Raw genomic sequence first — 26,879 nt, 5'->3', positions numbered from 1 at the left:
AAGAAAAAAAAAACACCCTCGTTCCGCGCATGTGCAGCGCGAGGTAGGGGGGAAGGTGGTGGGAGTGTCAGGTCAGCGCGTGCGCAGTGGGGTGGCTGGGGGGTGGGCCTGGCACGGGAAGCCGCTGGGAGTGGGAGCGCGAGGCAGGTGAGAGCCCGGCGATGAGGGTGACAGGTGGGGGTGGGGCAGGCAGTGAAAGTGGGAAGGGGAGAGGTGGGTGTTGGGGTGAGAAATGGGGTGGGGGGAGGGGTGGTGGGGGTGAGGTGGGGGCAGGCAGTGAAAGTGGCAAGGGGAGGTTGGGGAGGGGACAGGTGGGGTGGGATGAGAAGTGGGGTGGCGGTGGGGGGGGTGAGAGGTGAGATGACAGGTGTGGGGGTAGGCAGTGAAAGGGAAGGGGTTGAGATGAGAGGGGAAGGGGTGACAGGTGTGGGGTAGGCAGTGAAAGGGGAAGGGGTTGGGATGAGAGGGGAAGGGGTGACAGGTGTGGGGGTAGGCAGTGAAAGTGGGAAGGGGAAGGGGTTGGGATGAGGGGGTGACAGGTATGGGGGTAGGCAGTGAAGGGGAAGGGGGTTGGGATGAGGTGGGAAGGGGACAGGTGGTGGTGGGGGTAGGCACTGAAAGTGGCAAGGGGGAGAGGTGGGGATGGGGGTTAGGATGAGAGGTGGCAGTGGGAAGGGAAGGGGGTGACAGGTGTGGGGGTAGGCACTGAAAGTGGCAAGGGGAGAGGGGGATGGGGTTAGGATGAGAGGTGGCAGTGGGGAAGGGAAGGGGTGACAGGTGGTGGTGGGGGTAGGCACTGAATGTGGCAAGGGGGGAGAGGTGGGGATGGCGGGTTGGGATTGCATGGGGTGGGCTGAGAGTGGCATAGTGATATCATTAAGGGTGTACATGAGTTTGGGGGTTTAAGGGGTGTCATGGGGCTGGGGAGCTGAGGGCTTTGGGGATAGCAAAGGGAGATGGGAGGGGGTTGGGTAAGAGTCCGGGGGATGTCGGGGGCGGATATGATAAGGGTAAAGAGGTACCTGACCCCTCTCTGTTTCCCTTCCAGGTGAGGCGCAACTCCTGGGCTGACCCCCCCTCCCCCCCCGCTGCTGCCAGAGACCCCGGCCAACGGCGCCATGTCTGGGCCGGGGAGCAAGCGGGCGGCTGGGGATGGGGGATCAGGGCCTCCTGAGAAGAAATCCAACCGGGAGGAGAAGACGACCACTACCTTGATCGAACCCATCCGCCTGGGGGGCATCTCGTCCACGGTCAGTGCCTGGGGTGGGGACTGTTGGGGGCAAGGGGGGCATTTGGGGAGTTCAAGAGAAACTGGGAGCATGGAAGGGATTTGGGAACCCTGATTGGGTAGGTGGGGGTGGGAGGGATGCTGGGTGTAAGTTGGGGAGGGCAAGGTGTGGGATTGGGAAGTGGATGGGGGTCCCTGGGGAGGAGGCAGCTGCGGGGGTGTGGCAGGGAGCCACTGCTGACCCCCCTGTTGCCCCTCGCCCCCAGGAGGAGATGGACCTGAAGGTGCTGCAGTTCAAGAACAAGAAGCTGGCAGAGCGGCTGGAGCAGCGCCAGGCCTTTGAGGACGAGCTGCGCGAGCGCATTGAGAAGCTGGAGAAGCGCCAGGCCACAGATGATGCCACTCTGCTCATTGTCAACCGTTACTGGAGCCAGGTGATGCCCCTGCCCGTCCCCTGGCCATGGCCCTCTCCCCACGATCTCTCCTGCAGCCTCCCGCAACTCTGCATTTCACCCCCAGCCCTCCTCCCATCCCGGCCACAACCCTCTGGCCCTGCATTGCACTCCCTGTCACAATGCCTCATCTCCACCACGATACCCCTGCCACCCATTCCCCACCCAGCCTTGTTGCTTAGCATCATCTGCAACTGGAGAGCTGCCTCTCTGGACCCTCAGCATCTCTCCCAGCGACCACAACACGCTGCCTACGGTGAGGCCTCAGCCTGCCGTTCTCTAGTGGGGTTGAGTGATTGGGGGCTGGGAGCCAGGACATCTGGGTTCTTAGCTCTGTTACCACAGTCTTCCTCTGTCCCTCCCAGAGACCTTCCTCCTGGATGTACGTTGCCCCCAGTCAGTGGATCCCCAAGAGGGGGGGGCGCAGGTGTTATTTCCTCTCCCAGGCCTGTGCTGGGCTGACTCCTCTCTTCCCCCACCCCCCTCCCCCAATCTCCATCTCCCCACAGCTGGATGAAAATGTGCAGGTCCTGCTGAGAGGCTATGATGGGGACTGTGAGCCCCCACCCCCTGCAGCCCCTTCTCCCCCCTCCGCAGAGGAACCCAGGCCAGAGCCAATGGGACCGGATCCCGAGAACACAGCCAGCCCTGGTACTGAGGGCCCAGATAGGACAGGTGAGCATGGGACAGGTGCCAGGCTGCAAGGGGCGCTGCGCTTGGGCAGGGGGGGTTCTGTGGCTTGGCAAGGGGGTGCCACTCTGGTGGGGGTTCAGCAGGGCGGGGGCACTCAGCAGGGGGTGCTCTCCCCTCGCAGTGATCTCAACATAGCGCCAAACCCTTCTCTGTCCTCCCTACCACCACAGAAACAGCCCCACCTATTGTGGCCCCGTCTACCTCCTGGAAAGCTGGGGGGCTCCTGCTGAATGAGCCGGCCCTGTCATTCCTGGCCACGCTGGCCAGCAGCAGCAGTGAGGAGATTGAGCTGCAGCTGCAGGAACGCATGGAATTCTCCAAGGCTGCCGTGTCCCGTGTGGTCGAAGTCTCCAACAAGATCCACCGGCGCACGGAGGAGCTGTGCCAGAAGATCCATGCCCGTGGTGAGCCGAATGCCGGGGTTCCATCCTGGCCGTGGGAGCGGAGTGAGATCTAGGGGGTTAGAGTTGGGGTGCTGGGAGTCAGGACTCCTGGATTCTCAGAGGTGTGACTCCTTTTCAGCTGACTTGGACCAGCTGGATGAGGCGTTGAAGTCCTTGAACAAAGAGCTGATGAGAGAGAATCAGCGGCTGCAGGACTTGGCGATGCAGCTGCAGGAGAAACACCACAAGATCTCGCTGGAGGTATGAGCTGGTTCTCAGGGCAGAGGGGCGGGCTGGCTGGCTGGCTCAGGGGTAGGGAATGAGTCACAGGGCCTTTCCCTTCTGGGGCACCGGCTCTGACCCCAGGGTCGGGGCCTATCTGGCCTGGAGTGGATCCAGCCCCGCTCATCTGTCTTCCTTCCTGGCGCAGTACACAGAGCTGCAGGACAAGGTGACATCGTCGGAGACCAAGGTGCTGGAGATGGAGACGACGGTGGAGGATCTGCAGTGGGACATTGAGAAGCTGCGCAAGCGCGAGCAGAAGCTCAACAAACACCTAGCTGAGGCGCTGGAGCAGGTAACCTGCCCCTGTGCCCAAGGCTTCCCGCTCTTCATCCTCCCAGGTCCCTTCCTGTGTCTCACTGCTCCCATCTGGCCCTGTTGCAGCTGGAGCCATAGTTTCTCTCTGCTGCCTGTATCTGGGTCCCACTCCCGCTCTCCCCCTCATCCCCTGTATCTGGGGCTCGCTGCCACATGTGCCCATTCCTCAGAGCACTGGGGAGGCCTGGTCGGTGAGGGAGTTGCTGACTCTCTTTCTGGCCTTTTGCAGCTGAACTCCGGTTACTACGTGTCTGGCAGTTCCGGGGGCTTCCAGGGTGGACAGATCACGCTCAGTATGCAGAAGGTGAGGGGGCATGGGGAGCTGGGGACTCGGGACGGATGGGGATCTCTGGCACTTGGGTCCCAGTGGGTGGGGTCCCAGTGCAGAGCGGGGTGGGGGTCTCTGGGAATGGGATGGGGAAGTCCTGGTGCAGGGAGGGGTGGGAGAGTCTGACCCCGAGGTTGGGGAGAATCTTTGTGCTGGGAGGGGCGGGGGTCTCTGGAGTGGGATCCTGGTGCAGGAAGGGGCGGGGTTGTGAGGGTGGGGTCTCGTGGCACATGTTGAGGCAGCCCCTGGATGGGGGTCTTGAGGTGGACGGGAGGTGGCCTGTGTCATCGGAGCCCTGTGTCGGCAGTTCGAGATGCTGAACGCGGAGCTGGAGGAGAACCAGGAGCTGGCCAACAGCCGCATGGCTGAGCTGGAGAAGCTGCAGCAGGAGTTACAACAGGCTGTCAGGACCAATGAGAAGCTCAAGGTAACAAGGTGGAGGGCGGCGCCCCCTGGAGCCAGGCTGGGTAGTGGGGTCTGGCCGGGAGATGTGGAGGGCGGCAGGCTGGGTAGGGGTGGAGGGCAGCACCCCCTGGAGCCAGGCTGGACGATGGAGCCTGGCCGGGAGGGGTGGAGGGTAGCACCCCCTGGAGCCAGGCTGGGTGGTGGGGCCTGGCTGGGAGGGGTGGAGGGCAGCACCCCCTGGAGCCAGGCTGGGCGATGGAGCCTGGCCGGGAGGCGTGGAGGGCAGCACCCCCTGGAGCCAGGCTGGGTAGTGGGGTCTGGCCGGGAGATGTGGAGGGCGGCAGGCTGGGCAGGGGGGCCTGGCCGGGAGGGTGGAGGGCAGCACCCCGGTGGCAGCACTCTGGTGGCAGGCTGGGTGATGGAGCCTGGCTGGGAGGGGTGGAGGGCAGCCTCCCCTGGAGCCAGGCTGGGTGGTGGGGCCTGGCTGGGAGGGGTGGAGGGCGGCAGGCTGGGCAGTGGGGCTGGCTGGAAGGGTGGAGAGGGCGCCCTGGTGCCAGGCTGGGCGGTGGCGCCCCCTGGTGCCAGGCGTGGGGGAGATGTGGGGAGGCTGGCTGGGGTGGAGGGCAGTGCCTGTGGCAGTGACGCCCCGTGCCCCCAGGTGGCGCTGCGGTCGCTGCCCGAGGAGGCGGTGAAGGAGACCCTGGACTACAAGGTGCTGCAGTCACAGTTCTCGCTGCTCTACAACGAGAGCCTGCAGGTGAAGACCCAGCTGGACGAGGCGCGCGCCCTGCTGCTCACCACCAAGAACAGCCACCTGCGCCACATTGAGCACATGGAGGTGAGGCTGGGGGGAGGAGTCACAGTTGGGGCGGGGCCTCTTGGGCGGGGCGGGGCCTGTGAGGGGAACGCGCCACACCTTATGTGCATCGGGTGGTTACTGTTCTGAAGGGCCTGTGCCAGGGCGGAGGGTACCATTTGTGGTGCAGCGCCTCATTGTATGGGGATGTACCACTCTGGCCGGGGGTGGAGGAGTGCTTACCATGCTGCGTGCAGGGAAGCCGACGGGGGTTGGGGGAGAGATTCCTCCCCCGTCTCTCACCCTCCGCCCGCCCTGTTGCAGAGCGACGAGCTGAACCTGCAGAAGAAGCTGCGCACGGAGGTGATCCAGCTGGAGGACACGCTGGCCCAGGTGCGCAAGGAATACGAGATGCTGCGCATCGAGTTTGAGCAGAACCTGGCCGCCAATGAGCAAGCGGGTGAGAAAGAGACACTTCCCCGTGCCTGGCCCCGTGGTACGGCCCGGCATGGTGTATCGCCCGACCCCGTGTGCAGCTCCGTGGTACGGCCCTGCGCGGAGTGCGCCCTTCCCCCACAGCAGTGCACTCTTGGCTATACCCCCGCACTCACTCAGTGCAGCGAGCTTCCTCCCAGCGGTGCCCTGGTGCGGGCTGCTGCCCTGGCATTGCCTGCCAGGATCTCTGCGCTGCAGTGAACTTTCTCTCCACCAGTGCCCTGCCACCAGCCACCTGCCCCCCATGGCAGATGCCCCCCATTCCTCAAATGCTCTCCTCCTTCCCCCCCGCCCTGGGAAAGCAGGTTTCTTATCCCCCTGTGTAACCCTGCCCCCTCAGGTCCCATTAACCGGGAGATGCGCCACCTGATTAGCAGCCTCCAGAACCACAACCATCAGCTGAAAGGAGACGTGCAGCGATACAAGCGCAAGCTGCGTGAGGTGCAGGCTGAGATCAACAAGGTGAGATTCGCTGGGGAGGGTGGCACTCAGTGATCCACTCTGGGGGAGGGGAGGGCTTGACTGGAGGAAGGACAGGGAGGGATCCATTTGGGGATCTGCTTGGCATAGAGGCAGCATTTAGGGATCTGTTTTGCAGGGAGGGGTGGTGTTCAGGGATCTGCTCAAGAGGTAGAAGGGATCCACTCAGGAAGGGGCAGGTGACATTTAGGGATCTGCTCTGAAGGGCAGAGAGGTATCCACTTGAAGTGAGGGGCTGCATTTAGAGATCCATTTGGGGTGGGGAAGGATCTGCTCTAGGGGAGGGGCTTGCTTAAGGATCCATTTGAGTGGCCACAAGGGATCTGTGGGGTGCAGGGTTTAGGGATTGGCTTGGGGGCGGGAGGATCGGTGGGGGAGGTGCGGGGTTTGGGGATCAGCTTGCAGGGGGCGGGGAGGGCTCGGTGGAGGAGGGGCAGGGTTTGGGGATCAGCTTGCAGGGGGCGGGGAGGGCTCGGTGTGGGAGGTGCGGGGTTTGGGGATCGGCTTCGGGGGGCCCGCGAGGGCTCGGTGGGGGAGGTGCGGGGTTTAGGGATCAGCTTGGGGGGTGGTGGAGAGGGATCTGCGTGGGAGGTGCAGGGTTTAGGGATCTGCAGCCCTGGGGTCTCACTCCCCCTCTCCCTTTCCCAGATCCGGATGCAGTCGAGCGGCTTCCCCTGCGGCTCAGCTGTTCTGCCCCCTGCACCTGGGCCGGAGGAGCCGGTGGGCGTGGCCCCGGCCGTGGTGGTGAAGGAGGAGGAGGGGGGCGCGCCTGCCCTAGAGGTGAAGAAGGAGCCGAAGGAGGCAGTGGTGGCTGTGGTGAAGAAGGAGGAGGTAGCGCCTCTGCCCGAAGGGGGGGTGAAGAAGGAGGAGGAGGAGCCGCTCCCACCAGCTCCCCAGCCGCCGCCCCCGCCTCGCATCAAGGAGCCGCCGGAGCGCCCCAAGGGGAGCCGCGGGGGGGACCGGGAGCGCTCGCGGGACCGCGACAGGGACGGCTCGGCACGCGAGCGCGACCGGCAGAAGAGCAGCGATGACCCCAAGAAGAAGGACTCAGACCTGCTCAAGCAGCTGCGCATTGAGCTCAAGTGAGAGAGCCCCGGTCCGGGGGGAGGGGGAGGGAGCTGGGGGTGGTCCCAGGCTGGCTGTGGTGTGCAGGGCCCTGATTCCTCTCCCCACCAGGAAGGCCCAGGAGAGCCAGAAGGAGATGAAGCTGCTGCTGGACATGTACAAATCAGCCCCCAAGGAGCAGCGGGACAAGGTGCAGCTCATGGCTGCCGAGAAGAAGACCAAGGCCGAGGTGAGTGAGACCCTCGCCGGGTGGGGGGTCTGGAGGGTGGGTCTATGGGTAGGATGCAGATTGAAGGGTAGGGTCTGCCTCACTCTCTGTATGGGTGGATATGGGACAGTGACCCCCATCTTTCTGCACCCAGCAGGCAGAGGAGCTGAGGGGGTGGTGGTTATAGGGTTGACACCATATCTCTATCCGTTGCAGGTGGAGGAGCTGGGGATAGTTAGGGGGCTCTGACCCCCATCTCTCTGCCCCCCTGCAGGTGGAGGAGCTGGGGGGGTGGTTATGGAGCTGTGACGCCCGTCTCTCTGCCCCCTGCAGGTGGAAGAGCTGGGGGTAGTTAGGGGGCTCTGACCCCCATCTCTCTGCCCCCCTGCAGGTGGAGGAGCTGGGGGGTGGTTATGGGGCTGTGACCCCCGTCTCTCTGCCCCCTGCCGATGGAGGAGCTGGGGTTAGTTAGGGGGCTGTGACCCCGTCTCTCTGCCCCCTGCCAGTGGAGGAGCTGGGGATATTTATGGGGCTGTGACCCCCGTCTCTCTGCCCCCTGCAGGTGGAGGAGCTGGGGGGTGGTAATGGGGCTGTGACCCCCGTCTCTCTGCCCCCTGCAGGTGGAGGAGCTGCGAGGGCGGGTGCGGGAGCTGGAGGAGAAGGAGAAGAAGGAGAGCAAGAAGATGGCAGACGAGGATGCTCTGCGCAAGATCAAGCTGGCGGAGGAGCAGATTGAGCACCTGCAGAAGAAACTGGCTGCTACCAAGCAGGTACCGGGATGAGGGAGTGGGGGGCAGATGGGTTGGGGGTGGTTAGTGGCGGGAGGTTCCCCTGAATGGGGTGGGAAGGGGAGATCTGGCAGGGTTGGGGAGGGCTCCGGGGGTGAGGCTGGGCAATCTGGCAGAAAGGACTTGGCCCCCCTGACCTCATGGCCCCCCTGACCTCATGCCCTGCCGCAGGAGGAGGAGGCCCTGCTGTCGGAGATGGACGTGACGGGCCAGGCCTTCGAGGACATGCAGGAGCAGAACATGCGCCTCATGCAGCAGCTGCGTGAGAAGGACGATGCCAACTTCAAGCTCATGTCCGAGCGGATCAAGTCCAACCAGATCCACAAGCTGCTGCGTGAGGAGAAGGACGAGCTGGCAGATCAGGTGCTGGCCCTCAAGTCACAGGTAGGGGGCGCTGCTGGGAGTGGGATGGGGGACTCAGAAGTAGGGTTGCCAACTGTCCAAACACCCTTCCCTGTCCCTTCCCCGAGGCCCCACCCTGCTCACTCCGTCCCCTCTCCCCCACCCTCACTCATTTTCACCGGGCTGGGACAGGGGGTTAGGGTGTGGGAGGGGGTGCCGGCTCTGGGCTGGGGCCGAGGGATTCGCAGTGTGGGAGGGGGCTCCGGGCTGAGTCTGAGGCAGGGAGTTGAGGTGCCAGAGGAGGTGTGGGGTGGAAGATCTGGGAGGGATTTTGGGTGCTGGAAGGGGCTCGGAGCTGGGCCAGGGGCTTGGGGTGTGGGAGGGGGCTCAGGGCTGGGGCAGGGGATTGGGGTGTGGGAGGGGGTGAGGGGTGCAGGCTCTGGGAGGGAGTTTGGATGCAGGAGGGGGCTGGGACAGGGGCTTGGGGTGCAGGAGGGAGTTGGGGTGTGGGAGGGGGTGTGGGGTGCTGGCTCTGGGAGGGGGCTCAGGGCTGAGGCAGGGGCTTGGGGTGCAGGAGGGGGCTCCGGGCTTGGGCAGGGGAGTGGGGTGGAGGAGGGGGTGAGGGGTGCAGGCTCTGGGAGGGAGCTGGGATGCAGGAGGGGGCTGGGACAGAGGCTTGGGGTGCAGGAGGGAGTTGGGGTGTGGGGTGCTGGCTCTGGGAGGGGGCTCAGGGCTGAGGCAGGGGCTTGGGGTGCAGGAGGGGGTGTGGGCTCTTGCATGGCAGCACTTACCTTGGGCGGCTCCCAGTGGGCAGCACAGCGGGGCTAAGGCAGGCTCCCTGCCTGCCCTGTCCCCGTGCCACTCCCGGAAGCAGCTGGCATGTCCCTGTGGCCCCTGTGGGAGTGGGGGGGCACCAGGGGGCTCTGTGCTGTGCCCCTGCCTGCAGGCACAGCCCATGGAGCTCCCATTGGCTGCAGTTCCTGGCCAATGGGAGCTGTGGAGTCGGCGTTCGGGGAAGGGGCAGTGCGCAGAGACCCCCTGCTCCCCCCCTCCAGGGGCCGCAGGGACATGCCGGTTGCTTCCGGGAGCGGTGCGGGGCCAAGGCAGGCAGGGAGCCTGCCTTAGCCCCGCTGTGCCACTGGACCTTTAACGGCCTAAAGTCTCCCTGTTTGGCTTCAGTAGCGTCCAGGAGATTGAGCCTGATTCCGAGAGATTCCCGGCAAAACCGGGCGGGTTGCCAACCCTAGCTCAGTAGGGGGCGCTCTCCCCTCCCAGGCAGCGTGTGCCTCAGTGCGGCGCTAGGGGGCTCTGGGCTGCACAGAGCCGGATGGGGGTTCAGCAGGGTGGGGTTCATTACGGGGTGCTCTCCCCCGGCAGGCGGGGGCGGGGGCAGTGGCTGGCTGCGAGTCGGCCGGCGGTGCTCTCCTGACCCGGCCGCGTTGCAGGTGGACGCCCAGCTGCTGGTGGTGCAGAAGCTGGAGGAGAAGGAGCGGGTGCTGCAGGGGAACCTGGGCACAGTGGAGAAGGAGCTGACCCTTCGTAGCCAGGCCCTCGAGCTCAACAAGAGGAAGGTGAGTTGGGGGGCAGGGCTGGGGACCTGGGAGGGGGGGTTGATGAGGGGCATCCATGGCGGGGGCGGCTCCTTTGGATCCACAGGGCTAGTTCACAGGAGAACCCTTATTTCTTGGCTAAGCCTTGAAGTTGGCATTTTCCTAGGGGGAGCTCCACAGCTCTCTGGGGCTGGGCCTAAGGGCTCCGGCCCCCCCTCTTCTTCCCACAGCAGGTCCGCCTGAGGTCAGGCGCTGGCTCCGAGCCCTTTGCCCTGTCGGGAGCCACACAGCCTGTTGCAGCCAATTTAGCACCCGTTGGGCAGCTGGGACCCAGCGTCGGAGAGGGTTTGGGTCCACACCCAGAGCCACGCTCCGGTCAGCGTCCCTCCTAGCCGGCCACCCGTCGTCCGTCTCCTTGAGCTCTGTGCGTGTGTGTGTGAGCCCAGATCTTCGCTCTGCTGCCTCTGCCCAGCCTTCTCCCGCTCAAGAGTCCCTCTGCTTCTTGGTCCGTTGTTGGGGTTCCTGTTTGTAGGTGTGGATCCCAGGGTACCTGATCGCATCCCAGATGCTTGGCCAGGCTTCATTCCCCTCTCCCCTAGGAGTCATCTGTCTGGTTCCGCTCAGCGTGTGGGGAAACTGAGTCACACACGGTTATAAAAATGACAAATATCCCCACGTTGGTTGGGGATGCTGCCGGAGGGACACTCACAGCATCGGGATGAGCTCTGTGGCTGGAGCCCTACTATGGGGAGGGAAACTGGCAGTGCTGTGGGCTGTTCCCCAGTGGGAGTATAGGCGCCGACTCCGTGGGTGCTCCGGGGCTGGGGCACCCACGGAGAAAAATTAGTGGGTGCTGAGCACCCATCAGCAGCTCCCCGTGGCCCTGTCCGGCTCACCTCCGCCTCCTCTGCGAGCGCTGTGCCGCATCCTGCTTCTCCCCCCTCCCTCCCAGCGCTTGTGCCGCGAAACTGTTTCGCAGGGGCGGCGGGGGGGAGGAGTAGGGTGCCCAGCTGTCTCGATTTTATAGGGACAGTCCCAATTTTGGGGTCTTTTTCTTATATAGGCTCCTATTACCCCCCACCCCCGATTTTTCACACTTGCTGTCTGGTCACCCTAGGGAGGAAGGGGAACACGGTGCACTGGGGGAAGATGCGTGGCTGGGGCAGGGATTTGGGGAAGGAATTGGAATGGGGGCAGGGCCGGGGTGGGGAAAGGGTGCAGTCAGGGCGGGGTCAGGGACGGGGGGTGGGGCGCAGTGCAAACTCCCACCGGCGCCAGAGAAAGTTGGAGCCTATGACTGGGGCGAATCTTTCTAAGGTGTTTCACTGCACATGCTGCAGCTTTTCTTAAAGGAATCAGAGATCATTACACGTCTATCCTAGCTTTTAGATCTAATTTGAATAGATTGAATTAGTTATTGTCTGTCATTTTTTTCTCTTTTTTTTTCCACTTCCTCTTCTCTTCTTAATTTGATTTTATGCTGGCCACATTAGACTGTTAGACCCCAATCCTGCAGGCTACTGGAACATCGTACAAGATTCCAACCCTCCTTACCATTTTCACCGTGAATAGGATCACTCTGGAGCTGACTGTCATTTATATTAGTCCCCTTTAACCACTTTGGAAGTGTAAAGGGGGCTTAAAATGGGTATAAATATAATTGAACTTACACCACTTTTAATGTAATTTAATTTGACACCCACTTTACACTGAATGGTGCAAAATGGCCTTCATGTAAAAGAGAATCCGTTTCCTGTGTTTGTTTCCATTACATCATTTGTATGCATCAGTTCTCGGGCACTGTTCAGGGGGACGCTCACAGCGATTGACATTCCCTCCTCCCACAGGCGGTGGAAGCAGCCCAGCTGGCCGAGGACCTGAAGGTGCAGCAGGAGCACGTGCAGTGCAAGCTGAAGGAGATCCAGGCCTGCATGGCCGAGAACCGCGCTGCCAAGGAGAAGGAGTCCTTCAACCTCAAGAGGGCCCAGGTAGGGGGCAGGGGCCTGTGGGTCATACTGCGGGGAGGGGCAGGGGAGGGCCCAGGCCCCCTTGCTGACTGGATCTTCCCTGCCCCCCAGGAGGACATCTCCCGGCTGCGGCGCAAGCTGGAGAAGCAGAAGAAGGTGGAGGTGTACGCCGACGCTGACGAGATACTGCAGGAGGAGATCAAGGAGTACAAGGTGGGCAGTGGGCAGCTGGAGGAGGAGGGGGAAGCCTGGCACTGGGTGGGGGGGGCTGTGCTTGGGTTCTGGGGGTGGGGGGAAAGGGACCCCCCCCCACTAACAGGGTCTGTGCCCTCCCTGCTCCCCAGGCCAAGCTGACCTGTCCCTGCTGCAACACACGCAAGAAGGACGCGGTGCTCACCAAGTGCTTCCACGTCTTCTGCTTTGACTGCGTCAAGACGCGCTACGACACCCGGCAGCGCAAGTGCCCCAAGTGCAACGCTGCCTTCGGCGCCAACGACTTCCACCGAATCTACATCAGCTGAGCGTCTGCAGTCTCCCTTCCCACCCCCTCCTCTAGCCCTCCGTTCCGCAGGTCCCCCCTCCAGGATCCACACGGCGGTCCCCTCCCTCCTGCCCTCTGCAAGCTGCTCAGCAGGTGCTGCCAGGATTCACTTGACCCATCCCTATGGATCCCACCCAAGTGATGCCTGATCCCCTGAGGATCTGCTCCTTGCAGCTCTCTGGATCCTCCCCCACTCTGGGTTCTGCCGGGGTCTGCTCCCCTGGGGCTGGTCTCCTCCTGCTAACATTTGAACCTCGGTGAGAGCCCCGTTGTGCCGAGAGGATGCCCTTGGGGGTGAAGGGTCTCAAGGCAGCAGCTGACTGTGTGGAGGCCGGGGGGGGATGGGAGGATGGGGACTATTCATTCTATTTGGATTTTATTTTATTTTTAAATACTATGTTTGGTTATGTGGGAAATAAAAATTGGAGAGTCCCACTGGGGCCAGATCCTCCAGCCTGGGAGTGTCTGTATCGGTGCTTGGGGAGGGGAACGGTGGAGGACCCCAAACACGGGGCTGTGGATCACATAGGAGGCTTTTACGTTACATTTACGAAAGTTTGTCTGGCTCTATTATCCATAAACCCATGGTGTTGGTATTAATTACATTGCTTTCCTTTATTAATGGAGTCCCCCATCAGCTGATCTATTCTCTTCAGTGGGATTGAGGTTAGGCTGACAGGCCGATGATTATCCAGGTCATCCTGTTTACCCTTTTAAAATATTGGCAAAACTTGTGCATGTGGTCAGCCAGGGCACTGCCAGGCGGCAGCTCGCAGCTTTCAGACTCTGGGGGAATGGGAAAGGGGTGTCCCCTTTTCTAACCTGTCACCCAGCACTGGAGAGTTAAGAGCTGCTGAGCTGAGATGGAAGGGTTGTCCCATGACCCCAGAGCCTTCATCCACCCAGTGAAATTTAAGGGGAATGCTGCATCCCATCACCCTCTTTGCTGCCATGATGGCTGAGAGGGGCTGGGGTGGAGACCCTGTCCTTGGGATGGTGCTGCTTCATTCATGTGGCCCTGCTTCCCTCCCAGAACTGGGGCAGAGAACCTCGGAGTTGAGTCCCAGCCCCCAACCCACTAGGCCCCACTCCTCTCCCAGAGCCATAGATAGAACCTGGGACTCTTGACTTCCTCCCAGCTGACTCAACCTCATTCCCCTCCCAGAGCTGGGGATAGAATCATAAAAATGTAGAACTGGAAGGGACTTTGGTAGCTCATCCAGTCCCATGCACTGAGGCACTTCAAGTATTATCTAGACCGTTCCAGACAGGTGTGTGTCCAGCTTATTCTTAAAACTCTCCAATGACCGAGATTCCACACGCTCCCTTGGCAACCTGTTCCAGTGCTTAACTACCCTGACAGGATGCTTTTCCTAATATCTAACCTCAGTCTCCCTTGCTGCAATGTAAGCCCATTAATCTTGTCCTGTCCTTAGTGTATAAGGAGAACAATTTGTCACCCTTCTCTTTGTAACAACCTCTTACATACTTGAAGACAGTTGTCATGGCTCCCTTCAGTCTTCTCTTCTCCAGAAAAACTCAGTTTTTTCAGTTGTTTTCTAGACCTTTAATCATTTTTGTTGCTGTCTATGTAGGTGAAGTCCCTCATCACCACTAAGGTCTGGTCTCCACTACAGACTATTAGCGGTATAACTTCATCGCTCAGGGGTGTGAAAAAGCCGCACCTGTGAGCCACAGTTACACCAACCTAACCTGCCGTCTGTCTACACAGCGCTATGGCAGCAGGAGAGCTTCTCCCGTCAACATAGTTACCACCTTTTGGGGAGGTAGAATTACTACGCCGAAGGAAGAGCTCTTTCCTGTCATCTTAGAGTGTCTTCAAGTGCTACACCGGTGCAGCGTTTTAAGTGGACGTTTGCTCTAAGGCTTGTGTTTGGGATGATTTTGTTAGTTGTTTAAAAAAAGCCTCATCCACCTCTTGATGGTCCCTCGTAGACCCCTACCATGACCTTCCCCTTATATTTTCCTTTTATCCTTTCTCAGAGACTTTCAGCAGTCTGCCTCCCTTCTCTTTCAATCTCAGTGTAAGTGTATTCGTCTTGGATAGTCAAGGCAACACCTCCTCCCTTTGTCCCCTACCTGTCCTTCCTGAACAAGCTGGACCCATCTATACCGCTATTCCAGTCATGTCAATTGTCCCACCAAGTCACGGTGATGTCAGTGGTGGCCTAAGTGTGATTATTCACTAATAAATAGTTTTAGTTCTTCCTGTTTATTCTCCATACTTCTAGCATTAGTATGCAGCCATCCAGGACCCCAGGAGTCTCGACTCCCAGCCCCCCTGATCTAACCCACTAGACCCAGAGCTGGGGAGTCCTTGAGCAACAGAAGGTGAGTGACTGAAGCTCTGCTCCTAGTCTCCAGCTGGTCTCAGTGGGGCTGGTTTCTGCTGTTCCATGCGCCCCCAGGGCCTGTTGGTGAAAAGTCCAGGACTGACCCAGGTTTCAGGGGCCAGGCGTATGCAATTGGGGCCAGCCCTATTGAGCCCCCAGTGCGCGGCACGGTGCCGCCTTAGCATCACACTGGGGCCAGCCCGGTCGGTGAGGTCCCCTCCTGCGCCCTCACCCCGCTCCAAGCCGGATCCGGTGACCCTGCTGCGCGCTGGGGGTGCAAGTAGCCCCGGGTCTCAGGGCACGTGCTAATGCCCCTGGCTCTCCTCTCCGCTGGGCTGGGGGCAATCGCAGCCCACCCCCACCCCCCATGGGGCGAGTCCTAGGCGAGATCAGGAACTGTTGCAAGGAGGGGACAGAATAAGGCGGGGACCTTCCTGTTCCCAGCAATCCCCCCGGCTTGTGTTGTGTGGTGTGTGCGCCTGGCAGCGGGGAGGGGAGCGCACAAAGAGACCCGCTGCCGGCCACTCCTGCCGCGGGGCCGCGTCTCCGGCTGCAGCCCCGGCCCCGGGAGGGGATCGCCCCGGCCGGGCGCCGAGCTGGGGCGGGAGACAGCAGCCGAGGCAGGAAATCGCTGCCCGCGGTGAGGCGGGGATCGGAGCCGAAGGGGGCTGGGACTGGACAGACACCGCCGCCCCCAGGCAGCTCCGGGGCAGCGGCGTGGTGGGGCTGGGGAAGGGATAGATGCTAAGCCCAGGTGATCTGGCCACGGGGGGCCCCGGGAGCAGAGGGCAGAGCGCTGCGATGGTTGCAAAGCCCCCCCCCCCGGCACAGCCCCCGGGGCGTGCGGCCCTAATTCCAGCTGGAAATTGTACAGGAGCCGTGTTTCAATAACTCCCCCCGGCCTGTACTGAATGGGGCAGAAATGGAACCCAGGAGTCCAGGGTGTGGGGGGTGTCTGGGTGCTTAATCTTCTCCCCCGCCCTCCTGGTCCCAGTGATTTCTGTGTTGATGGTGTTCGTCTCCTGGAATTGGCATGTGTGTTGGGGGGAGCGGGGTCGGGGCTGGCTGAAGGTTTGAGCACCCAGGGGGATGGTTTGAGAGACGTGCCTGAGCTGGAAGGGGCAGCCCAACAACTTTGACATGTTACATGTCATCATTAGGTTTCAGAGTCGATGCCCCCATTGAGAAGAGTGGAGGCAATTCATGCCTTTCAGGGCAAGTCTATGCTACGATATCAAGTCGATTGAATCGGTTTTACACGTCCACACTAGGCTCCTTGTGTCGGCGGCGCGCATCCTTACCAGGAGCTTATTAGCTACCAGTGTGGGGCACTGGGTGTTGGTTTCTGAAAGGCAGCAAGGGTCGATGTCAGTAACGCAGTTTTTACACGGACACTGTGTTGACCTAACTATATTGACTTAAGCGCTACGCCTTCGCGGAGGTGGAGTTATTAAGTCGGTGCAGTGGGCGAGTTACATCGGTGGGAGCTACATTTTAGTGTAGACACTTACAGAGCCAGTTCGATGTAAGCTGCCTTACATCAGCCTACCTGTGTCATGTGGCCTGGGCCTCAGAGTGATCAGTTCAGGCTCTCTGCAGACTCAGGCAGATTTTGGGTCATGTTCTCCAGATTTTCTGCGCACCTGTGACAGCTAGAAATATGTTTTTTCCCCTTGGTGAAAACTGAAGTTCTGCTGCTAATTGTGCATTCTGGGCACTTAGTACATGTCTCTCCCTATCTCTGGTTTCATCTTATTCTGTGCCCAGCCTTTCGCAGTTCAGAAGTGATGAAATGAAAACCTTTAGCGTGGAAAAGACCAACTCATTGAGACCAACAGCTGCTTTCTAGGGCCAGATAATGCCCCGGGGCAGGTGTGGAGCATTCTGTGGCATGTGGAAGAGGAATTAGCTGGGAATAAAGCATCGTCTTGTGGTTGTAAATTGTCCCAATGCCAACTATCGGGCTGGGGGGTGTTGAGTGACGGTGCCATGATTAGGTCCCCTCTTAATTAAGCTCTTGGCTAAGGGGCCCTCTGGAAGTGGGGTGCTAACAGTGGATGGCACCAGAATGAGAAGGGGAAACCTAACAGTGTGTTTGAATTCAGCAGCTCGCTCCACATGACTGGGATCATGCCTGGCCCTGCACCAGGGTTCCCCGACCCGGCTGGGATCTCCCGGCTGGAGCGAGGGGAAGAGCCCAGGGTCCCGGATCTCCAGGGCTCCGAGGAAAGGGAGATCCCGAGAGGTGCCCGCGCAGGTGAGGAATGAATGACACGGGCTTAGGGACTGGGAGTGAAGGGAAAAGCTGGTTTCCCAGCAAAGCCATTGGGAGACCTCCCACCCCAGTTCTGTTTTCCACTCCCCCATCCCTTTTGCCCTCCCCCATTCCTGTTACTGTGTGACCCCATTCACAGGCATGAGGAACATGCCCAGCAGTGGCAGGGAATTGGGCTCCAACTCCTGCACCCTGTGGGGCCAGATGCCCCCCTCTGCATCCCCCAGTGCTCAGCACTGCCTCTTTCTGCTCCCCCCATGACAGCTGGGGAACCCCAAGGGCCACTGAGGATCCTAAAATCTCCCCAGCAGCATCTCCCTGAGCAACACCCCCCCCCCCGCCAATTCTGTTTCCATAGAGATGGGATGGGGAGATGTGGAAGGGGCTAGACCCCCATCACTATGGATACAGGTGGGTAGGGACCTCTAGGCTCCATCTCTGTAGTTACTGAGGTGCGGGGGCAGGGCGATATATGTTCTAGGCCCCATCTCTGTGGTATGGGCAGGCCAGGGAGCAGAGCCAGCTCCCCAGGCCTGTGCCAGCCCTGGCATCTCTCTGGGCACTGCTGGGATCTGCCCTGCCAGAGGGAGGGTCTCTTTGCTGCAGTTCAGCTGGGACCACTTCCCAGCACAGCCCCAGCACACAGGCCAGAGAGGAGAGATCCTGCGGGGTTGGGATCTCGGGGGCGTAGCATCACCCCGCACATACCCATCAGCTACGGGGCCGGGGGTGGGGTCTCCCATCCGGCAGCCAAACAGATCAGACCCTGCGTAGCAGGGGAGAGTAGAGCAGACCAGATCCCACTGTGAGTTGGCAGGGCAGCAGTTGTGGGTCCCCTGCGGCAGCTGGGCCATTGGGGCAGACGTAGCCTCTCCTCTTCTGTCCTGCGAAGGGTTGGGGGGATTCAGCTATCTGCCCATCAGGTTTTCTGTTTCCCTTGGCCAGGGAATGAGCCCTGTCTGGATTCTGTGTCTCCTAGCATGCGCCAGGACGGAGGAGAATCCCCAGCGGGAAGGGCCTGCAGGAACGGAGTCTTACGGCAGCCCCAAGCAGGGGGAGGGCCGGCCCGACTGGGAGACAGTGTGCGAGAGCCCCTTGCAGGAAATCCTGGTGCACCAGCGCACCCACATGGGTGAGAAGCCCTACAAATGCCCCGAGTGCGGGAAGAGCTTCCACCAGAGCTCCCACCTCATCCGGCACCAGCGCATCCACACCGGGGAGCGCCCCTACAAATGCACCGAGTGCGGGAAGGCCTTCAGCCAGAGCTCGCTGCTGACCCGCCACCAGCGCACCCACACCGGGGAGAGACCCTACAAATGCACCGACTGCGGGAAGAGCTTCAGCCGCGGCTCCAACCTCAGCCAGCACCAGCGCATCCACACCGGGGAGCGCCCCTACAAATGCACCGAGTGTGGGAAGAGCTTCACGCTCAGCTCCCACCTGATCCGCCACCAGCGCACGCACACGGGCGAGCGGCCCTACAAATGCGGCGAGTGCGGCAAGGCCTTCGCCGAGAGCTCCCACCTGCGCCAGCACCGCCGCACCCACCGCTGCGAGCCGCCCTACAAGTGCCCCGACTGCGGGCGCGCCTTTGCCCTGAGCCTGGACTTTGTGCAGCACGTGCGGGAGCACACGGAGCGCCGCCCCTACCGCTGCGGGGCCTGCGGACGTTGCTTCCCCCTCAGCTCGGCCCTCTCGCAGCACCGCAAGAGCCACCACCGCCCCCCGGCCGCCCCCAAGGCCCACCCGTGCGGGGTGTGCGGGAAGGTGTTCGGGAAGAGTTCGCACCTGGTGACCCACCGGCGGGTGCACACGGGCGAGAAGCCCTTCGCCTGTGCGGAGTGCGGGCGCGGCTTCAGTCAGAGCGCCGACCTGGCGAAGCACCGGCGCACCCACACCGGCGAGCGGCCCTACCGCTGCCCCGAGTGCGGCAAGAGCTTCAGCGTCTCCTCCACCCTGGTCAAGCACCAGCGCAGCCACAAGGGGGAGCGGCCCTACCCCTGCCCCGAGTGTGGCAAGTGCTTCAGCCAGAGCTCCAACCTCATGCAGCACCAGCGCAGCCACCGCGGGCACCGGCCCTACCACTGCACCGAGTGCGGCAAGGCCTTCGCCCAGAGCTCGGCCCTCCTGCAGCACCACCGCACCCACACCGGTGAGAAGCCCTTCGCCTGCCTTCAGTGTGGCAAAGCCTTCAGCCTCAGCTCCAACCTGCGGCAGCACCGGCGCACGCACCGCGAAGACACCGGCCCTGCCTGGGGAGCGGCTGCAGGAGCTGGCCCACTCGGACACATCCAGAAATACCTCGGCTGACCAGGAGGGGACACGGGAACCCCACGGGGGTGTCCCTGGGAGGGGATTTAGAGCAGGGAGAGGGCTGAGAACCGGGACTCCTGGATTCCCTGGGGGTAGAGTCTAGTGGTTAGAGCAGGGGGCTGGGAGTCAGGACACTTGGGTTCTTTCCCTGGCTCTGGAAAAGGAGTGGGGTCCAGGGGTGAGAGAGAGGGGCAGGGAGTCAGGACTCCTGGGTTTTCATCCTGGCTCTGGGAGGAGAGTGGGGTCTAGTGGTGAGAGCAAGGTGGGGGTTGGGAGACAGGACTCCTGGGTTCTACCCCTGCCTCTGACACTTGCTTTTGTGCTCTTGGGTGAGTCTTTTCCCCTGTCTCTGCCTTAGTGCCTCATCCGGGAAAAGGGGACGGTGCTGCATGCTGACCTGCCTTTGGGTAAGCGCTTTGGGATCTAGGCTGAAAAGAGTTGATATGGGAACTCAGCAAGATACATAGGCTCATCCGAAGAGGATCGGAACGGAATGAGGGTGGGGACAGATGGGTTATTTCAAATTCATGTGGAGGGTGGGGGAGGAGGTTTAGATCGGGGTGTGGACTCAGTGGAAGAAGAGGTTTTGGGGGAACATTGGAGAAAGAAGGATCCGAGTTTCTCCCCGGTGCCCTGGGAATCCCATCCATGCTGGAGCTGGAGGCAAAGTGCCCCAGTTTGGGGGTCTCTCCTGCTCTCCCACCCCCCACTCTGCATGGATCATTAACTCTGGCAGGCCCATCCTGTCCCCTAATGCCTGTGCCCATCCTGGGGGCCGGGGGGAGGGAGGAGGGGGAACGACACCATCCCTTCACTCTCCAGAATCTGGCTGCCTCTGGACCACGCTCTCTGCTCCTTCCCCCTTTCACAGGGGGTTCAGGAGCTGTGGGCGTGTGAGACTGCTGGGTACCAGAGAGGCTGGACAAATGGACACACCCAGACGGGGGGCAGCCTGTCTCCTTCTCTCCAGCACCAGGCTCCTCTCTTTGCAGCGCATGGAGCTGCATGTTCAGGAGCCCAGTGACACCTGAGGAACATCCCCTCCTGGCCTGGAGCAGCCAGAGAGCTTCCCAGAAGTCAGTCTGGTCCCAGCCCAAACTCTGTTCCCAACAGGTGCCTGGATCCTGCTCCCCTGCTGGATTTTGTGACCGACTGAGTCTCTTGTTGTGTTAGCAAGTTGTACCTGTAGGAAATAAACTCCCTTCCCCTGTGAGTTGCCCGTGTCTGTGCTGTGGACCCCATCTTGGGGGTCAGAATGGCCCTGGACGTGTTGCCGTGCTGCAAGAGAAGCTCAGAAGCTGCTTGGGCTCCCAGATGGGCTAGGAGGCTCCCAGTTCTGTGGTGGGGGCCGGACTATACCAAGAGAGACCTCAGCGAGACCTCCCAGACTGTAATCCCCCTCCAGGATTCTAAACCATAGAGAGTCCTGGGAGATCTCCCACATTCCAGAATGGAATCTCCTCCAGGATTCTAAACCATAGAGACCCCTGGCAGCTCTACCAGAGCGTAACCCCATCAGGACTCCAAATCATAGAGACCCTTGCGAATCCTCCCCCAGCGTAATCCCTTCAAGGGGATAAGCAACTCTCAGCAGCCCTCCCAGACTCCTTCAGGATTCTAAACCATAGAGATGCTTGGAAGACGTCCCAGAGTGTAACCCCTGCAGGAGATCAAATACTAGAGACTCCCCAAGAATGCTCCTAGATTGTAACACCCTCCAGGGCACTGTACTCTCTGGAGCAGTGTTTCTCAATGACCGATCTGTGAATCAGCGCTGGTCCCTGAGATCTCCCTAACACAGTTTAGGAAGCAGCTAGCTGGTCCCTGGTATCAAAAAGCTTGAAAATACCTAGATCAGTGCAGGTGCTAGCCCATTGGAGGCCCAAGCCAGGAATATTTTTGACTCCTTCTAATACTAAAACAAGCAAATAGGGGTCCCCCTTAAGCTGCTTGGGACCCTAAGCAATTGCTCAGTCTGCTTATGCCTAGCACCAGCTCTGCCCTAGATCATAATGCTCCCCAACCCATAACCATAGAGATATGGATAGTGACATGGCTAGATTGGTACTACACAGGTGGTCGCTCTGGCCATATTTCTGTGGCAAGGCTGGCAGAGAAAACTGTATCTCTATGGTTATTAGACTCCTGGAGGGTGCCTGGAAGACTCACCATAGAGACCCTGCCCTAGAGTTTCTCTCAGCTGGCCTACAGCCCTGGACAATGCTAGTGCATGGGGTGACATAATGGATAGAGTGGACCAATGCAGGCAGCCACTCTTAGCTACGTCTCTATGGCCTCAGGGTGGCTGTGGGGGATCAGTGCTCTGTGGCACGGGTGGCCAACGTGTGGCTCCGGAGCCACATGCGGCTCTTCATAAGTTAATATGCGGCTCCTTGTATAGGCACCGACTCTAGGGCTGGAGCTACAGGTGCCAACTTTCCAATATGCCGGGGGTGCTCACTGCTCAACCCCTGGCTTTGCCACAGGCCCTGCTCCCACTTCACCCCTTCCTGCCCCCTCCTCTGAGCCTGCCGTGCCCTCGCTCCTCCCCCCCCCCGAGTCTCCTGCACACCACAAAACAGCTGATCGGGAGGTGCTGATCCGCACGACTGCTGATGAGTGGGAGGCGCGGGGTGGGGAGCTGATGGGGGGCTGCTGACATATTACTGTGGTTCTTTGGCAATGTCCATTGGTACATTCTGGCTCCTCAGGCTCAGGTTGGCCACCCCTGCTCTATGGTCAGGGAGCCCTTGGGGGAGGGAGAGAGGGGGGAAGGGGTTGGGCGGGGTGGGCAGAGCCAACCAGAAATGACAGTTGGGGGGAATGATGGGGGGGCGGGGAAGGAATCTATATTATGTAGATAAATCAACACAGATTAATCCAACATGTCACTGCTATTGCATACTTCTCATGAGATGCCTGGATCTCTGGTCCCACAGACAAGGGACTGGCCTGGGGATGTTGGTTTGCCTCCACAGTCTCCTGGGGAGAGATGGAAATATCAGACAGGGCAGGGCAGAATCCCCTCCCCCAGTGTTGCCAGCTCTCATGATTTTTCATGAGTCTCATGCTAATTATTTTTCCTTAAAGCCCCAGCTCCTGGAGTCAAGTGAAGATGTGATAATTCCAGCCTTCATTCTGAAAGAAAAATGTGACCCCTGTGCAGCCTAAAGGCTCACAAAGAAGAAGGCAAAGAGAAAGAACCCCAAATCTATTCTTTTTACCTACTCTCATGATTTTGGGTGAGCCTGATGCTCCTTGGCTGCCTCCTGCTGAAGTTTAGCAGGGGGCTTCCCCAGCCTGGTTATGCTTCAAACACCCAAAGAAAAGATCCTCTGTTGCATTATGAGTGGGTGTAACAGACCCCAACCAGTAGGGGGCAGCACCCCCTAGAGGGGAAAGGCCCCATGTCCCTTTCCCTGAGCCAGCCAGTCCCCTGCCCCTGGCTGGGGCTGGATCAGAGCTAGTGCCCCTGATGTGTCCTTTGGCCAGTCACTTGGTTCTCAGTTCTGCCTCCTGGAGCTCCCTGTCCCTGCCAGGCTAACAGGGGAAAGTTACAGCTCCCCACCTCCATCATGAATATGCAAGAGGAGGTGGGCCAGCAATCTCCCAAGCGGCCAACCCTGCCCATGGTGCATTGCAAAGGGAAACTGCATTTCCCAGAGTCCCCTGCAAGGGGGACAGACCTAAGAGTGGGACCGGCTCCCAGCCCCAGCGCGTTCCCACCCCCTTAGTTCCTGCCCAGAGCGGCAGGTGCTGAGCGGGGTCCCTGCCCCGGGGGTTCCACCCGCCGGTGGGGCTCGAGGCGGGGGCTCCCGGGAGGAGTGGGGGCTCCTGGACGAAGGGCAGAGGCAGCTCTACAGGGACGTCATGCAGGAGAATTACCAGACTCTGATCTCGCTGGGTGAGGCGCTGCTGCCCCTCGGGGATCAGGAGCTCCACGGGCTTTGATGGACCCAGGGCAGCTTTGGCTCAGGGATCTTCCCCGCTTAGATTTCTGGGGGATCAGCCCTGCTGCCCCAGGCCCAGCAGCTCAGGGACCGTCACCCCACAGTGCGGATCCCGTGTCCCCCCAGCAGAGAGCGGGGCCTGGGTTAAAGCCAGGGCGTGTTCTCCATACCGAGACCCCGGGGGAAATTTAACCAAGCCCATCTCGCCTGTTTCCTTCCCCCCAGCAGGATTCCCTGTCCCTGACCCGACCGTGACCTCCCGGATGGAGCAAGAGGAAGAGCCGAGGGTCCCGGATCTCCAGGGCTCTGAGGAAAGGGAGACCCCGAGAGGCGCCTACACAGGTGAGGAATGAGTGACGCTGGCTCAGAGACTGTCCGGGAGTGAAGGGAAAAGCTGGGATCCCAGCAAAGCCTCCGGGAGCCCCCCAGTTCTGTCTCCACTTGCTCAGTGTCATCCCCAGCAGGTGCCCTGTCCTCATGGCAGGTGTCACTCCTGGACCCCACTCCCGGCAGGAGCCCTCCCCTCCCCCAGCCTTTCTCTGAGGGCTCAGCTGGGCCGTTGGGGCAGCCCCGGCCCCTCCTCTCCCCTCAGGGAAGGGTTTGGGGGATTCGCTTCCTGCTCATCAGGTTTTCTGCTCAGCGACAACCCCCCGCCCTCTCCCCGGCACCGGGAATGAGCCCCGGCTGGATTCTCTCTCTCTCCCAGCAGGTGCCGGGATGGAGAAGGAGAATCCTCAGCAGGCAGGGCCTGTGGGAGCAGAGCCACACTGGACTCCCAAGCAGGGGCAGAGTCAGGGTGAGACGGGCCGGCCCTACCAGTGCCCCGAGTGCGGGAAGAGTTTTGCCCGCAGCACCCTCCTGATCCGGCACCAGCGGATCCACACGGGCGAAAAGCCCTACAAGTGTGGGGAGTGCGGGAAGAGCTTCTACCAGAGCTCCAACCTGGCGCAGCACTGGCGCACCCACACCGAGGAGAAACCCTACAGCTGCCCTGACTGTGGGCGTGGCTTCCGCCACAACGCCCACCTGGCGCAGCACCGGCGCACCCACACCGGTGAACGCCCCTTCCCCTGTGCCCAGTGCGGCAAGGCCTTCAGCCAGCGCTCCAACCTGCTGCAGCACCGGCGCACCCACACCGGCGAGCGCCCCTTTGTCTGCACCCACTGCGGGAAGGGCTTCGGCGACAGCTCCAACCTGCTGCAGCACCTGCGCACCCACACGCCGGAGAGACCCTATCAGTGCCCCGAGTGCGGGCGCAGCTTCCGCCACGGCAAGCACCTGACCCAGCACCGCTCCCTGCACACGGGCCAGAAATCCCACTGCTGCCCTGACTGCGGGAAGGGCTTCAACTGGAGCTCCCACCTCGCCCAGCACCGGCGCATCCACACTGGGGAGCGGCCCTACCAGTGCCCCCAGTGCGGGAAGGCGTTCACCCAGAGATCCAACCTGCTGCAGCACCAGGCCCTCCATCGCCCTGCCCAGGACCTGGCTGAGCAGCTGCAGATGAGCCCTGTGGCTTAGGAACGGCTGGGGTCAGAGGTCATGCCAGAGAGGAGGGAGAACCCCCTCCCAGCATGGGATACCTGGGGTTAAAGGTTTGACAATGTCCAACACCCAGGACTCCCCCACAGCATGGACACGCCAACTAGACCCCACTCGGACGTGCTGCCAGGGAATGGGGGGCTGAATTAAACAGGCTCCCAGAGGGGAGTTATTTGCTGGAGTGGGGAGCTGGGGACTTTATTAATAAAGGGTGTAAAGTAAGAGTGTGTAGGGGTGTGTGTGCAGCACTGCCCCCTGCTGGAGGGAATCAGTCCTGTGTGTGCAGCACTGCTCCTTGCTGGAGGGATGTGGGGCTTTCTGGATGTGAGGCGTGTGTGTGTGTGTGTGTGCGCGCATAACACTGCCCCCTGCTGGAGAGAAGCAGTCATGTGTGCACACATGCACAGCGCTGCCCCCTGCTGGAGGGATTTGGGGCTTTGTGTGTGGATCCCTGCTGCCCCCTAGTGGAGTAAATGAGCCCAGGTACCTGTGTGATTCTGTATGTGGGAATATAAGACACTTTCCCCCCTCACAAACCCCTTCCTATCAACCCACGTGAAATCCAGATGGTAAGAAAAACAGCTTTTGTCCCAGAGGGAACACGAGCCTCAAGGCAGGACAAAATCCAGCTGTTGGCAAGGAAGAGAGCCCTCTCTGCACTCTGTGGCGCAGCCCTCCCAGAGCCAGGCACCCGTCCCCTGCTCTAATCCACTAGCCCCCAGTCTCCTCCCAGGGCCAGGGACTGAACCGGGGGTGCTGGGAGCCATTGAACCAAACTAAACCCTGTATATGATGGAAATCACTTCAAGTCAGCCCACACGCCCCTAGTTCCAGGACTCTCAGCCCAGCTCTCCCCCAGGGTGTGACAGACAGGCATTCAGAGCAGCTGCATGGCTCTCCCAGAGCCACTGTGATTTCACGCAGTGGAGGGCCCCTGTTTGGGGGATCCCCCACGGAGACATCTCACTCCGATTGCAGGGCGGGCCAGAGAGATGCAAATCCTTCCCCTCCACCTGGTAAGCTCCCAGAGTCATTTCAGACCTGGTCTGTTCTTCAGCGTAAATGTGATAATGCCTGGGAATTGTCCCCTTGCCTGAAATCAGTCACCCTGAGCACTGGCTTTCCTCATTTGCTCCACGTGCAGCACCTGGCACAACGGGGGCTCAATATCTGGGTCTGTACAGTGCCTGGCACAATGGCAGCTCCGATCTTGGTCAGGGCCTGACTGAAGTGGGGGAAGAGGTGAGGGTTGGGACCCAGCTGGGGGGGCTTGTTGGAGCGGGAGGTGAGGGAGCCGGCAGGGTGTCCAGTGCAGGCTACATAAGCAGCAAAGCACACGCCCCTCTACCTGATAGTGATTAAAGAATCCTCTCTGCCCCGTGTCGGGGGCTGCCAGCTGTTCCCTGTGGGCTGGCACCTGTTCTCTGATATGTGGCACACTCCCCTCTGGCGGCTGGCCTGTGTAGTGGATAACAGCCCACTGATGCTACCAGCAAAGGGGTGACTCCTTTCAGAGCTCAGGGCTGATGGGCATGGGCAGTAGTCAAGAGAGAATAACAACCTGCTACTGCTGCTTGGCTCAAACAGGAGAGAGCCGAGTTAGGCTGTCCTCCCAAAGGCTTTGAATTCATTAGTGCTGGCGACTGCGGTACATGGAAGATAACAGTTTACTATGGCAGCCTGCAGGTGGCATTACTGCACTCAAGTGGCAGCATGTTGTGATGTGGCAAGGGAAAGCCATGGGTTTGAATCCCAGTCAGGGCTGTTCTGCTGTGTGCTGCCTGTCCTTGTTGATGTTAGGGGGTGCTCAGTGCTGCTTCAAATGGGGTGCTAGGCACCCCTGAGTAGCAGCCACGCTGGCCTCAGGCTGTTGGGGCAGGTTTGTAGAGCTCTGAGCCTGGCCACCTGCACATCCTGGAGGCCCAGCATCCTGGCTGTCTGCTGGAGAGGGAGGTAGCTCTCTCTCTATCCCCATACACCCCCTGTATCTATCTCTAGCCCCATGCACTACCTCTGCTATCTTCATACCCCCAATCCATAAGAACAGCCATACTGGGTCACACCAAAGGTCCATCTAGCCCTGTGTCCTATCTTCCGCCAGTGCCAGGTGCCCCAGAGGGAATG

The 26,879-nt window shown here is 60.7% G+C and overlaps 3 protein-coding genes across 4 annotated transcripts; all 3 read left to right on the top strand.

Moving 5' to 3' along the window:
• Nucleotides 1–47: 47 nt before the first annotated feature.
• Nucleotides 48–20,476, top strand: RNF40 (ring finger protein 40). Of its 2 annotated transcripts, XM_039533897.1 has the most exons (24): nt 48–147; nt 1,049–1,250; nt 1,495–1,662; nt 2,190–2,355; nt 2,544–2,777; nt 2,896–3,017; nt 3,187–3,333; nt 3,586–3,660; nt 3,992–4,111; nt 4,748–4,927; nt 5,210–5,345; nt 5,721–5,842; nt 6,509–6,942; nt 7,037–7,154; nt 7,754–7,903; nt 8,093–8,305; nt 9,709–9,834; nt 11,661–11,801; nt 11,892–11,993; nt 12,125–14,108; nt 14,574–14,673; nt 16,784–16,932; nt 19,622–19,670; nt 20,135–20,476. In XM_039533897.1, the coding sequence occupies exons 2-20, from the start codon at nt 1,119–1,121 to the stop codon at nt 12,299–12,301; spliced, it is 3,063 nt and encodes a 1,020-aa protein (XP_039389831.1). In that variant the 5' UTR covers nt 48–147; nt 1,049–1,118; the 3' UTR covers nt 12,302–14,108; nt 14,574–14,673; nt 16,784–16,932; nt 19,622–19,670; nt 20,135–20,476. The 2 variants fall into 2 exon arrangements, with proteins under 2 accessions (XP_039389831.1, XP_039389830.1); XM_039533896.1 differs by having other exon boundaries at nt 12,125–14,673.
• Nucleotides 16,806–19,260, top strand: LOC120404071 (zinc finger protein 835-like). The gene is made up of 3 exons (XM_039536080.1): nt 16,806–16,932; nt 17,930–18,191; nt 18,312–19,260. The coding sequence occupies exons 1-3, from the start codon at nt 16,806–16,808 to the stop codon at nt 19,258–19,260; spliced, it is 1,338 nt and encodes a 445-aa protein (XP_039392014.1).
• Nucleotides 20,477–23,022: 2,546 nt separating the features above from the next.
• LOC120403192 (zinc finger protein 239-like) lies at nt 23,023–25,068 on the top strand. The gene is made up of 3 exons (XM_039534041.1): nt 23,023–23,167; nt 23,439–23,555; nt 23,923–25,068. The coding sequence occupies exons 1-3, from the start codon at nt 23,134–23,136 to the stop codon at nt 24,732–24,734; spliced, it is 963 nt and encodes a 320-aa protein (XP_039389975.1). The 5' UTR covers nt 23,023–23,133; the 3' UTR covers nt 24,735–25,068.
• Nucleotides 25,069–26,879: the final 1,811 nt, after the last annotated feature.

Source organism: Mauremys reevesii, linkage group 4 (genome assembly GCF_016161935.1).
Source record: "Mauremys reevesii isolate NIE-2019 linkage group 4, ASM1616193v1, whole genome shotgun sequence".
NCBI lineage: Eukaryota > Metazoa > Chordata > Testudines > Geoemydidae > Mauremys > Mauremys reevesii.
The sequence above is the reverse complement of the archived record's forward strand: the minus strand, read 5'-3'. Positions and strand labels throughout refer to the sequence as shown.

Coding starts and splice junctions, on each gene's coding strand:
- RNF40 (XM_039533897.1), top strand. CDS start 1,119: ATGTCTGGGCCGGGGAGCAAGCGGGCGGCTGGGGATGGGGGATCAGGG. Junction 1,663..2,189: donor TCAACCGTTACTGGAGCCAG/GTGATGCCCCTG, acceptor ATCTCCCCACAG/CTGGATGAAAATGTGCAGGT. Junction 6,943..7,036: donor CAGCTGCGCATTGAGCTCAA/GTGAGAGAGCCC, acceptor TCTCCCCACCAG/GAAGGCCCAGGAGAGCCAGA.
- LOC120404071 (XM_039536080.1), top strand. CDS start 16,806: ATGCCTGGCCCTGCACCAGGGTTCCCCGACCCGGCTGGGATCTCCCGG. Junction 16,933..17,929: donor CCCGAGAGGTGCCCGCGCAG/GTGAGGAATGAA, acceptor TGTGTCTCCTAG/CATGCGCCAGGACGGAGGAG. Junction 18,192..18,311: donor CGCCCCTACAAATGCACCGA/GTGCGGGAAGGC, acceptor CTCCAACCTCAG/CCAGCACCAGCGCATCCACA.
- LOC120403192 (XM_039534041.1), top strand. CDS start 23,134: ATGCAGGAGAATTACCAGACTCTGATCTCGCTGG. Junction 23,168..23,438: donor CCAGACTCTGATCTCGCTGG/GTGAGGCGCTGC, acceptor CCTTCCCCCCAG/CAGGATTCCCTGTCCCTGAC. Junction 23,556..23,922: donor CCCGAGAGGCGCCTACACAG/GTGAGGAATGAG, acceptor CTCTCCCAGCAG/GTGCCGGGATGGAGAAGGAG.